This window comes from Cynocephalus volans, chromosome 2 (assembly GCF_027409185.1).
Source record: "Cynocephalus volans isolate mCynVol1 chromosome 2, mCynVol1.pri, whole genome shotgun sequence".
Taxonomy (NCBI): domain Eukaryota; kingdom Metazoa; phylum Chordata; class Mammalia; order Dermoptera; family Cynocephalidae; genus Cynocephalus; species Cynocephalus volans.
This window is the reverse complement of record NC_084461.1, coordinates 179112205-179125390: the sequence shown is the minus strand read 5'-3', so window position 1 is coordinate 179125390 and position 13186 is coordinate 179112205. Positions and strand designations below refer to the sequence as shown.

Below are 13186 nucleotides of genomic sequence, written 5' to 3'. Positions count from 1 at the left end.
AAATTCACAATGTCTGGCATATGATCAAAATTTACCAGGCATGCAAAGAAGCAGTAAAACACAAATCATAATGAGGAGAAAAATCAACCAATCAAAACTGACACAGAAGCCGGAATTAGCAGACAAAGACATTAAAAGTCATTACAACTGAACTCTAGATGTTCTGTTAGGTAGAGTCATGAAAGATATAAAAAAAACTCAAAGAGAACTTCTAGAGATGAAAACTATAATGTCTGAGATGAAACATAAACTGGATGGGATCAGAGGCAGATCAGACAAGAAAAAATAAACTCGAAGACACTGAACACAGCAATGGAAACTAACCAAAATGAAACACACAGGAAATAAGAATCTTGAAAAAGTGGAAGGAACATTGCTGAGCTGTGGGACAACTTCGAATGGCCTGACAGATGTTTAACTGCAGTCTCTGAAGGAGACGAGAGAGAGACATCAGGAAGATGAAGGGTCTGAGACTTTACCTCCCCTGCACGCTGACAAGTTAGCTTGCCAATTTCGTGGAAGCTGGCAGAAGGTCTGAAACCCTGGGATCAAAGACATAGGGCTTCATCACTCGCAGCACAGCAGGCAGCGTGAGGGTCATGTTCACATTGGCTCCCTGTCTTCCAAGTCTCACGGGGACAGGCACAGCAGCCCAGGTGGAGGACATCTCCACAGTGGGTTGTCACAGCTGAGGAAGCCCTGACCTCATATAATGAGGACTGAGCAAACCTGCCTAAGCTTCATCGTGCAAACAAACTGCTCTGCCCCAAGGAGGCAGCATCTCCAGCTTCTGAAGCTGACAGCTCACAGACATCCCTAAACAGACAATCTAGGCAAGGCCTCTGCTTACAAGACAAGCAGCGACGTGAAGCCTGGCTCCCAACAGGGTGAGAGGGTGAAGGAGGGCACAGAAATGCCTGAAGAAATGATAATTGAAAGTTCTCCAAATATGACTGAAATGCTAAGAATGGTGGTTATTAGAAAGTAATTTAAAGTCCACTCAGAATTTTCTGAAGGACATAAAAAAGTAATAGGTTTGGCTGATTCAAGGAACGGGAAGCTTATGAAAGGTTTCTAGGTTTTATGATACTGGTAAAAATAGAGATGAAATTCCTTTTTGAAGTTAAAATACTTTGAAGTGAGACCTCAAGGAAGAAAAATACGTTTTTAACAAAAACAGAATCTCCATTTACTCACTTATTTCTAGCTGACGCTGTATACGTCCTTTGCTTCGCTCCCGAAATAGTGTCTGTGCTTCATTATATCCTGTCATGACTTCCACAAACTTGCGAGATAGTACTGAATGCTAATAACATAGAAACAAATTAATACAAAGTGGTCGTTTTTTCCATTGAAAGTGACACATAAAAACTTTACAGTTTAGAAACTCAAACTATTATACTACTCCTTCAAATGGAAAATAAAAATAATAATAGCAATGTACCGTGTAATAGAATCTATGCTAAGAACCTGACATGCGGGCCGGCCTGTGGCTCACTCGGGTGAGTGTGGTGTTGATAACACCAAGGCCATGGGTTCGGATCCCATATAGGGATGACTGGTTCGCTCACTGGCTGCACATGGTGCTGACAACCTGACATGCGTTATCTTATTTAATTTTCACAATAACCCTACTAAACTGCTCATATCCCCCATTTAAAGAAGAGAAAACAATGATTTAGAGGGATCAGTTAGCTCATGGTTACATGCATTATTAATAAACCCTGGGTCAGGTTTGGAACCCACACAGTCTGACCCCAGAGCTCACATGCTCGATGCCCTCCTGTCGAGTAGGGTTAGGTGCTCCAAACTCTCCTCTGTTGCACATGATCTACCAAAGATGAGGCCCTACCAAAGGCACTAAAATGATGGGAAACTGCTCTTTGGAACTTAAATCTGTTGATGGCTGAATAGATATTTTTCTTCACAACAAAGAGATGTGTTCTATAAATACTATATATCCTTTTTATGCAGAAATGTGAGAAAAAATGTGACAGTGAAGATGAAATTATCTGAGTTTGAAAGAAAAAGAAAAAGATCTATTCTTTGACATAACCTCAATCTAAATGAGGCTGATAATCAAACCTGGGTTCGTCGTATCCGAAGATCCACTGAAGTTCGGTTCCCACTCTCATCCTTATCAAAACTTTGTTCAATAGCTAGAAACAAACAGGAAAGAATTACCTTTAAAATTTAAAAATGAAAGTTTTTCAAGCCAAAACTCAAAATGCCTTTCTTTCTTGTCTTTGTTGGTGTTTTTTCACAGCTGGCTAGTATGGGGTACGAACCCCTTACCCTGGTGTTATCAGTACCACAGTCTAACAGAGTGAGCTAGCCTCCTCTTTCTCATTCTTTGAAGTGTATCTCTCGTAGAACTAAAGTTAATGAATAGGTGACCTTTTAAAATAATACACTAAAAAGACTATTAATCAAGAGAAAATGTTTTTACTACCCTTAATAAATATATATGTGTGTACACATTTTCTCATAGGAAAAACGTATATATTACATATATAAAATATATTTTGTATATATATTTACTCCTAGGAAAAAAATGGAAAGATAACTCATAACCTTTAAAAATGGTTACCTCTATGGGGAAAGGGGAAAAAGGTGGGGTGGGGACAGGGACAGAAAGAAGCTAGACTTCTTTGAAAATGTTTTGTTTCATAGATTTGACTTTAGAATGACATAAATGCTTAATATAACTATAAAGCAAAATTAAATGTTTAAAAGCCCAATCCCTAAAATTCAAAAGCAAATGAAACAAATAAACCTAACAGTAGTTCAAGTTAATGAAATAATCACACAGAGAAGAACTATTCAATGTGACTTTAAAACCCAGTAATTGGATTGTATAGCCCAGTGGGATAGACCTAAAGACAAAAAGAATGACAAAAAAAAAAATTGAATTATTTGAAGTAATCATACTTTTCCAGTTGGTGCTAGCATATTACTTCAGTCTATTGTGTGGGGACTATGGAATAAAGCAAATGAATAATTACATAAGTGTCCATGAGAACCAGAATCTAGGGCACAGTTGAAAGGAGATAAAGATGTAATACTCCCAGATTAAGTAAAAATCCTTAGTTCTTAATTTAATTGTAAGTATGAGTAACAAATCATGATTCATTTTATGTTTAAAAAAATAAAAATAAAAAAGTCCTACTTCTGTCCACTGAAAAGGCCTAGAAAATGTGACCAAATCATTGCCACACATAGCAATGTCTACCCCTAAGCACACAGATCTCGGTTTCTAAATTCCGTTCTCTAATAAAAGCAGTCGGACTCCTTGGAGAAATGGCTGATCCCAGGCCTGGGACAGGAAATGAAAGAAGCATAGATCATCTTGTCATGCCAAAAAGCAGGAAGGCTATCAAATATCCAAGACTCTGAGGGTCCTGTCGAAAGGACTCAGGGAGTCAACTCCTGCTGGCCAAAGACAGAACAATTTGAGCATTAAGGATAGCTGCAGTGATGGAAACATGTCAGATGTGTTTAAATCCATGTGTTCACAATGATAAACAGGAAAGAACAACAACAAAATGTCCCACCAGATATCTCTGGAGAATGCTAGGGAATCAACTAGTGAAAATCACATAGAAGAGAAAAAATCCAGCACTATGCAATCTGTACCTCCAGATAATCAAAGAGCTGGAGAGAAGGTTTCTCTTTAAAGAACTATTCCAGCTGGCTGGCAGGTTAGCTTAGTTGGATAACTCCTAATGAGTTTATGGATCTTGGCAGTAATCACCAATTGTTGATAATATTACAAAATAGAATGTTGTTATATCTTAATGTAACCATTAACATCTTAATGTAAACATTAAGACAGAACATCTGTAATCAGATGTTAAATCTTAACATAAAAAAAACCACACAAAAACCACCCAAATGTGATCAACTTTGAAGAGCTTAACTACCAATCTACAGCAAATACAGAGGACAGTGGGGCTTGTTAAAGGACACACTACAGGAGTGAAATCAGCAAAATCTGAAACACGGCAAATTCTGTAGGACAGATGACCTGGTTTCTCCAACCAAAAAAAAAATGCTAGGGGGAAAAAGGATGGAAGGAGTATCTGATTTTAAAAAATCTTAAGAGACATATCAACCAATCAGTGTATGGTCCTTACTTGGTACCCAATAAAGGTAAACTCTGATTGGATATTTTATAATATTAAATAATTGTAATTAATTTTACTTAGATATAATAGTGGTTGTGCTTTGGGGGGGGAAATCCTTCTGTTTCTGAAATGTGCACTGATGAAATCACAGATGTCTGGGATTTGCTTGAGAATCACTGGGATGGGAAGAATGTGTGAGAGCTGCAGAGCTGAGGGACACTGGGCTTGTGGGTAGCATCTCTCTGCTTCTATACACGTCTGAAATTTTCCATAATAAAGGTATTTTATAATCTGCATACAGACCGTTCCTGATTTTGATGTTATCTTGTAAAAATTAAATACAATGTTTCTTTCTACCCTATCAAGAACAAGCAACCTGTTTTTAAGTCCTATACACAAGCTATAATTTCTCAGAAACTCTGCTGTTCAAGTTGAACATCAAGCACCATAAGCTAAGTTGAACTGTACTAAAAGTTTGAAAGAAGCTACAAACTAAAAGAACCATTCAAGAAGAACTCGGCAATTCATTTTAAGGCTATCTCAACTTCTCAAATAGCTGTAATTTAGACCAAAATGTCATAAAAATATAACAATATAACAACTTATAAGCAAATGCTTAATCTTATGAATTAGTACTTTGAAACACATACAAATATTTTAAAGTGGTCACAATTTTAATTTTAGAAAATTTAAAAGAATAAAAAACTATAAAGAAAAAAACAAATACCCATATTCCCACCATCAGTAAACAAACATAAAACTCTAAACTTACACTTTAACGTGGCTCGAACTTTATTAGCAGTTTTCTTGATTTCTTTGTTCAAATCTTCAAGCTCTTCTTTTATTTCTTAAAAATTTAAAATAAGGCATCTGAGCTATAACATCCAACACAAATAATGCCCAATAAATTTAAATGAAATAATATTCTTAGCAAATATTCAAGTCTCCCTTCCCCATAAGAAAAACTATCGTATACACCAGTGGTTCTCAAAGTGTGGCCCCTAAGCCAGCAGCTTTACTGTCAGGTGGGAGTTCAGTAGAAACACAGAGTGTTGGGCCCCACCCTGGATCTACTCAAGCATTAACTTTGCTGGGAATGTGGCCCCATGATCTGATTTAACAAGCCCTTCAGATGAGTTTGAGAATGGCTTGTTTATGCCAACTAATTGATAAAATTGCTGACTAAATCCATTACTAACACTAGACCTGAAAAAGGAAAGCAGAGATTTAGCCATACTCTGAAAAAAACATTCTCCATGCATTTGGTTTTCTCTTCTGCTATCAACTGTGTAATGGAGGCATAAGCATATCACAAAAAATGAGTGCATAAAGCCACAGGCACCAGCTCCCTGTGTAATTGAACCACTGCCCTGGAGCCTGGCTCCTCAGACAGCCAAACCCAGTGAGCACACTCAGCGCAGCAGTGGAGACAGAGGCCTGCCTTTATGTGCAGGCGGGCATGCTGGAAGCCAGGTGCCAATGCACCAGGCGGGGCTGAGAGCCGGGTTTCTCTCATGACTGCTGCAGAGGCAACTGCACTAGTGTCCAGCTGCTTCAGAACCAGCAGGCAGCAGAAACGTTTACCCCACCCTAAAGACTTGGCTAAGTGATCTGACAAAAAAGCTTCTCTTTCCTTTGGACAGAAGTTGTTGGAGAAACAGTAAGGCCTCCACCTCCTGTCTCTGGAGCTCTTCTGTCATTTTAGAGAGTCCTGCACTTAATTCTCTCACTAAATCTCACGCAAGTTAGCCAGGGAAAAAGCCAATGTTTCCAGCACAGACAACATGACCAAGAACAAAAAGCTTCCATAGGTAGAAAAAGCTTTATGCTACTCTTCCTTGCAAGCCCTCACCTCAGGGCATACACAGTGCCTCTCCTGATCCTGTGGCCCCTCCTGGTCCTACAGCCTCCCTGCTCCTACATGATAGCCTCTACCCCTTAGGAAACCTGCACATCTCCAGTTAGGACAGCTGAGAGGATCAGCCCATGGAGACAATGCATCTCAGCCTACAACATCAATCCAGATTCAGCAAACGTGCCCAGGCATTTGCTGTGCAGCACACACACTGGGTGCTGGTACCAAGTTTTATATAGCCATGCACCTGCTGTGCAGCACACGCACTGGGTGCTAGCACAGAGTCTTATATGGCCATGCAACTGCTGTGCAGTGAGCGCTGGGTAATGGCACTGAATTTTATATGGCCATTCACCTGCCATGCAGCGCACACACTGGGTGTGGTGCTGAGTTTTATATGGCCAGGCACCTGCCATGCAGCACAAGTGCTGGATGCTAGCGCTGAGTCTTACATGGCCAGGCACCTGCCATGCAGCACACATGCTGGGTGCTGGCGCTGAGTCTTATATGGCCAGGCACCTGTTGTGCAGTGCACATGCTAGGTGCTGGTGCTGAGTCTTATATGCCCAGGCCTGCTGTGTGGTGGCACATGCTAAGTGCCATGCTGCGTCTTCTCAGTCCTCAGCTATGCCTTCTGAGAAGTACGCGGACACTCTCAGAGTCTGCATTATCAGGTGACTGAGTTATTCTCCAGAAGTGAAAGGCCATACTTCAGCAACTAGCTAACAATCAAACAATTCCATAAACATTTACCGGATACTTTACATGTGTGAAGATTTGTGTCATCTAAGGAGGCTATAAAGATCACCAAGGATCTTACAGTTTGATAAAAGATGTGAGAAAGACACACAAAAAGCCAATGCAAAGCAGAACCTAGAAACAAAGGGAGGCTTAGCATAAACACTGTGGGTGACCAAGAAGAGTGTGTGGGGCATTTACAGGAGGGAATAGGAAGCCTGTGAATGGAAGACAAGCAGGCTCTCACCCCTCAGCAAGTGGGATGGCCTCGGACACAGGGGCAGTCAGGTCTTGGACTAAAGTGATGGCAAGTAGAAGGACCCCAGCAGGACAACAGAAGGAACCAAGAGAGACACGCCTAAGAAGTGTGGGTTTTTCCTGTAAGCAGCAGTCAACCTGGAAGGTTTCTGAGCAAAGAAAGATATTGGCAGAGCTATGATTTAGAAAGATTATTTTGATAATGGATGAAACTAGAAGAAAGAACAGACTAGAGGCAAAGGGACCATTTAGTGAAGTGGTTCTCCTCCATGAACATTTTTTCTAAAGAGAGAGTCTAAGGGGAATCTCTTAATTTGGAATGTGTGGGGTATTTCTCATCATCACAAAGACTGGGGTGAACTACTGGCATCCAAAAGACAGAACCAGGTCCAGCACTTGGTAGTACTATGCAAGAGAACTGACCTGCATAACTCTCAAATGTACACTGGGAATTCAAGTAGATGAAAAAGTCTATGCTCTTGAGCCCAAAACCTGACTCCATCTTACAAATGAACAGTATTTTCATTTGCACAGTTTCAATATCAGAGGATTTTCAGAAATGCAACTACTGTATAAATTGAGGGAAGGTTGTTCTCTATTTCATTTGGATCTTTAATGAGAGCTACACTGACTACTTGAGAAAAATCACAGAGGAAGACTGTTCACAGTCTCTGTATCGCCACTACAACACAATCCACCTCTGTCAGTCTGCATTCTGAGCTGTCGCATTCATAACAGTCTTTTGAATAAGAGAAAGCACCTGTTTTCTAGTGTAGTCATGCCAGAGCCTTTACAATAAAATTTGCATTTCAACATGTAAATTATTTTCCCTTTATGTCTCCTTTATATTACACTTTGGATACTACATGCTTTTGAAAATTATGAGGGTAGGTAGGCTATATTATCTATGGATTTCATTTAAGAATGGTAAAGGGGACACAGTGATTGTTATAAAATGGGACATTTAATGGGATTTAGAGAGACTTGCTATGAATACAGAGGGAGGCTGGACTGGAGGCTCAGCCCCAATACAAGGGTCCACAGGTTCTTGGCAGTGCTGGTCCCTGCACTATGGAAGGCTGAAGCTAACACCCCCAAAACCCAGCCACTGTGTTTGGGGAATGAGAGCTGAGCACGGGGGTCTAAGTTGAAATACACATGGAGTAAGTGCATTTATGCAGGGCCTGGCCCAGCAGGTGCCTGACCACAGCTGAGGACCAGCCCGTGGGGGACAGTCGTGAATCATTGAACAGACACTAAAGCAACACCAACTGAGGATCGAGCCCGCTCATGGATTAGACTTATGCACTTCAACTGGAACAGTAGAGTAGGACTCACTTCCTTGGAGTAAGAAAGCCCCTCGACTCTCACACTACAAGGGTGGGGGACACTCAAGGAAACACTGGACTTCCTGCTACAGGAATGTAGGGCTCAAGCAGTTAATCAGAGAAATAAAAGAAGTATTATCGTTTGATCCCATAACCTGCAGATCCTATAAGATAAGGTTATATTTGACAAAGGTGGCGTTTCAAATCAAATCACTGAGAAAAGAATGGGATACTGGGAACTTCCTCTTCTACTGGACTAGGTAATTAGGATCAACCCTCCTGCTGTGAAAAATTAGAAAGGCTGAACACGATATTTTTTTAAATCTGCTCAAAGCTAAAAAGGCAGAAAAGATGATTCGGAAGAATAAGGAAAACCAGAGAGGTGAGCCCAGCATATGGAGCTGCTTTTACTAGCAGCATCTGCCAACTACATAGAAGACAGCTGAGATGCTGAGAGTTGAGAAGACTATGCAGGCAATGAAGGGCTGCATCCTAGGACAGAGCTGGGTAGACTGGGAAACTAGATGGCCCTCGTGGGGGCTGAAGCCTAACTCTGAATCATCTCAGTCTCTGAAAGTAAATCCAGAACTGCTGGTATCTTCAGCCATCTGTCAGAAATAAAAATAAAGTCTATTTACCATTCAGGGCACAAATTACTGCCACAAATAATTTGTACACAAAGATCAATATCCAATCAAAAACAACCAAGTGAACAGAGTGAAGAAAACATTAACGAAACCCAACAAAAACAACAGACAACATAAACAGATCCACAGGGGCACCAGTCAATGGAGTTATCAGACACAGATATTAAAATAATTATGATCAAAGGGATAAAATATAAGATTATGAATTGTGTCAGAGAATAGGACAGTACAAAAAGGAATGAAATGCAGTTCAAGGAGTGAAAACCAATCCAAAAATAACTAAATAGATAAAGAGAGATTCCCTGACGTGAAAGATAGTACCTGAAGAGAGGTCAGAAAATAAGTCAGACAGAAAATTTCAAAATAAAATAAAATACAGAGAGACAAAATGATGGGAAATAAAGAACAGAGGGTAAGAGACATAAAGGATACAGTGAAAAGGTCTAAAATGCATATAATTCAAGTCTCAAAAAAAAAAGAAGACAGAAAATGGAGCAATAATGATATATGAAGAGATAATGGCCAAGATTTTTCCAAAATTGCCAAGAAAACACCAATCCAAAGATTCAAGAAGTCTTAAAAGAAAGCCTTATAAAAAGACAGATAAATAAAAAGAAAATTACATCTCGAACATCAAAGTAAAATTGCTAAAACCAAAGACCAAAAACGAAATATCTTAAAAGCTCCAATTAGCTGACTTAAAAAAAAAAAAAGAAAAGAAAGCCAAAAGACACTAAAAAGACATCTTAAAATCTTCAAAGTGGTGAAAGAAAATAACTTCCAAACTGGAATCTTATACTCAAGAATAACAATATCCTTCAAGAATAACATTAAAATAAGAATAATTTGGGATAATAGCATATCCTTACAAAAGGAAATAATAGAGTTCTTCAGAAAGAAAAAAAATTATCTCATATGAAAGTTTTGAGACACAGAAAAAAATGAGAAATAATGGTATGGATAAATATGTGGTTAGATCCAAATGTAATACCTTGGGATGGAGATATATAAATACACATACATGACACCAACAGCATATAAGTCAAAGGGGATGGAGTTAAAGTTATCTAAAGTCCTTGTATTACCTAGGCAAAGCACTCAAGAAGGCACAAAGTATTACTACAGATAAAGAGGGACACTTCATAATCATAAAAGGTTCAATTCGCCTCAAAAATTCTACAATTCTAAATGCATATATGTCTAGATTGTATCTGCATATGCACCTAGATTGGGTCCTGGAGACGGGAAAATATATAACTATAAAGGATATTCATGAAATGGGAATAGAAACTGTGGATTAGGTAATAGTATATTATCAATGTTAAATTTTCTAAAATAGATAATTATATTGCAGTATATAAGAGAATATCATTAGTAGAATAGAAATACTGGAGTTGTTAGGGGTGGATGGTCATGATGTTTACAACTTACTCTCAAATGATTCTGCAAATAGAACAATGTGTATATATAATGTGCATATGTATAGGCACACAGATGCATGCACGTGTGTACACACACACACACACACACACACACACACACACACACACACACACACACACACACACACACACACCCCAGAGAGGTAAATCAACTGTGGCAAAATGCTAATAACTAGTGAATCTAGGTGAAGGAAACATGGCTTTCCACCATACCAAAATTGCAGCTTTTCCATGGATTTGAAAACTTTCAAACTGAAAATGAGAAAAGAATGTTTGATGGTGGAAGTCCTTTGATCTAGCATGTCCATTCCTGGGGATCTGGCCAAAGAGATAAGCTGGCAGGTACTTGCAGGGATGCTCAATGCAAGCCATTTAGAACCACAGATATCTGGACACTGCACACCACACCTGATGAAATGCTCTACGGATATTGGCCTACAATAGCAGAGTGGGTAAGAGTGGCTCTGGAACAAAGACTGTCTAAAATTTGCTCAAAAATCAGGGCCCTTGATACTTTGGACCAACTGCTTAGCCCTTCTAAGCCTCAATATTCTCAGCTCTAAAATAGACCCAATGACAGCATCAGCCTCCTGAGGTTACTTCAAAGAATAAAGGAGACTGTCCATGTCAAGTGTTTAGGGTAACATGGGGACTTGGCACCTATAACTAAGTACAGGTTAATAATACTATAATACTACTATAATAATGTGAGATCCTGGCAACAACCATTACATACCATAAGAAAGTTACTTATAAATAGTAAAAAGCTGTGCCTTTCTTCCCCAAGACTGTTTGCTTTCAAAACTCTATGCTCCTGCACAAACAGCTTTGTTTGCTATAAACAATGGCAACAAAAGAAGTATTACATAGCCCTTAAAAAGTGATCATGTAAATCTCCATTCATTAACCAAAAACATGCATTGTAAAACAAGTACTGTATGATCCAAATTTTATACTTTTAAAATGATGCATTTTTATACACACACTTTTTCTTTTTAAACTAGAAGAATATTTACCAAAATGTTAATGGTGTTTACCACCAAGGTACGAATTACAGGTGGATTTTTTTCCCTCCTTTCTGCTTTTTTCTAAAATGTCCACAATAAACGTGTTAACTTTGATAATATAAAGAGGCTGCATTTAAAAGATGAAGAGGACAGGCCGGCCCGTGGCTCACTCGGGAGTGTGTGGTGCTAATAACACCAAGGCCATGGGTTCGGATCCCATATAGGGATGGCCAGTTAGCTCACTTGGAGAGCGTGGTGCTGACAACACCAAGTCAAGGGTTAAGATCCCCTTACCAGTCATCTTTTATAAAAAAAAAAAAAAAAAAAAAAGATAAAAATAAAAGATGAAGAGGACAACATTAAGGTGGAGGAGGAGGATCTGATCAGGAGGGTCGGATCATAAGAAGAGGAAAAAGACAAGGGCTGGGCATGGCGGGCAGAAATGTCATCAGGAAGATGGGGGAGAGGGGCCCTGAAAGACCACTCTCTCAAATGAAGCAGCAACTGCTTCAGGGATGAGATGAATATGTGGTTTTAAGGATGGGGAAACGTGTGTGTTTTTGAGTCTGAGAGCTAAGACAAGAAGAATAGCAAATCGAAAAACCACCTAGAGTCGGTTCAGGGACACGAGCACAGTTTATCCTTAAAAAGAGACACACTCTTCTCACTTCGAAACAGAAGAGAAGGATCAGGTGGAAACACAGTACTGATGGTAAAACATAATGACAATAGCAATTATCATGTGTCAAGAGCTTATTTGGTACCACAATTGTCCTAAACAGCTTTCATAGCACTGACTCATTTAATACTCATGTGGAAACTGAAATAGGAAATGTTAAGTAACTTGTCCAGGGTCACATATGGAATACATGGTGGGACAGGGATTTGAATCCAGAGCTCATGCAAGAAGCAGCTTTCTACACTACGCTAAGGAATTAATAATGATCCAGAGGCTTTCAAGAGAGTTTTTAAAATGTACTAAGGGCATCACTCTAATAGAAAAGCACAAAATGAACAGCAGTAGGAGGTGTTAGAGGTGGGGAAGAAATTAGGATGTAAACGTCCTCACTCAGGCAGTCATGAGAAAGGCTGGCACAGGACAGTGTCAGTGGGAACAGAAAAGAAGAGCAAACAAGGCATTAGCAACAGACGTGACTGCAGGAGAGGAAGGCCATGATTAAAAGGAACTGCACAACCTATTATAAACTAATAAAATCTCCACCAGCCTATGTAGGAAATCATAATGTTATCACTGGGATCCTAAAAGTTGAATCGCATACATTTCATGCTCCTGCAGGGGTGGATCCACATTTTGGAGGGCCTGAAATTCCTACATTTTGCAAGGGTCCTCTTAAAAGAAAAGAAAGAAGAAAGTGAACAGAAAAAAGTGCAAGTAAAAAAAAGTGCAAGTGTTTTGTGTCTCAGCACCTCTGCGCTGGGTCCTGTCACTGAGTGTTCATGACATGACGAGGCTGGCCTGCCCTTGGTTCTGGGCCTGCCCAGGGCCAGGCTGTGCTCGGGCACCACCTGGAGGCCACTGTGCTCTCAGCACACCTCTGGATCCTGAGGTGGCTGTGGATTCCAGGAAGGCATCAGCCCCAGGAATGTCCCTATTCACTGGGACCCATCTCAGAAGCTCACCCATAGTGGGCAGGGAGAACAGGGAGGAGCTGGAGATCCTACCTCCCCACCTCCTCCCTACCACTTCCCTCCACCCGACAGGAACCAGGGCCACCCCCTTTTTCAGGAACAAAGATCTGGGAAGAGACAGGAGCCTATTACCA

General features: G+C 40.0%; 1 protein-coding gene across 2 annotated transcripts in view; it reads right to left on the bottom strand.

Moving 5' to 3' along the window:
* STX2 (syntaxin 2) overlaps window positions 1-13186 on the bottom strand; it is a 54682-nt gene that overhangs the window by 18116 nt on the left and 23380 nt on the right. For both annotated transcript variants that reach the window (XM_063086288.1, XM_063086287.1), the window contains exons 4-6: window positions 4900-4974; window positions 2086-2159; window positions 1198-1306 (exon numbers count right to left, since the gene is read on the bottom strand). In XM_063086288.1, the coding sequence (XP_062942358.1) occupies window positions 1198-1306; window positions 2086-2159; window positions 4900-4974 (258 nt within the window). The remainder of the gene's footprint in view (window positions 1-1197; window positions 1307-2085; window positions 2160-4899; window positions 4975-13186) is intronic.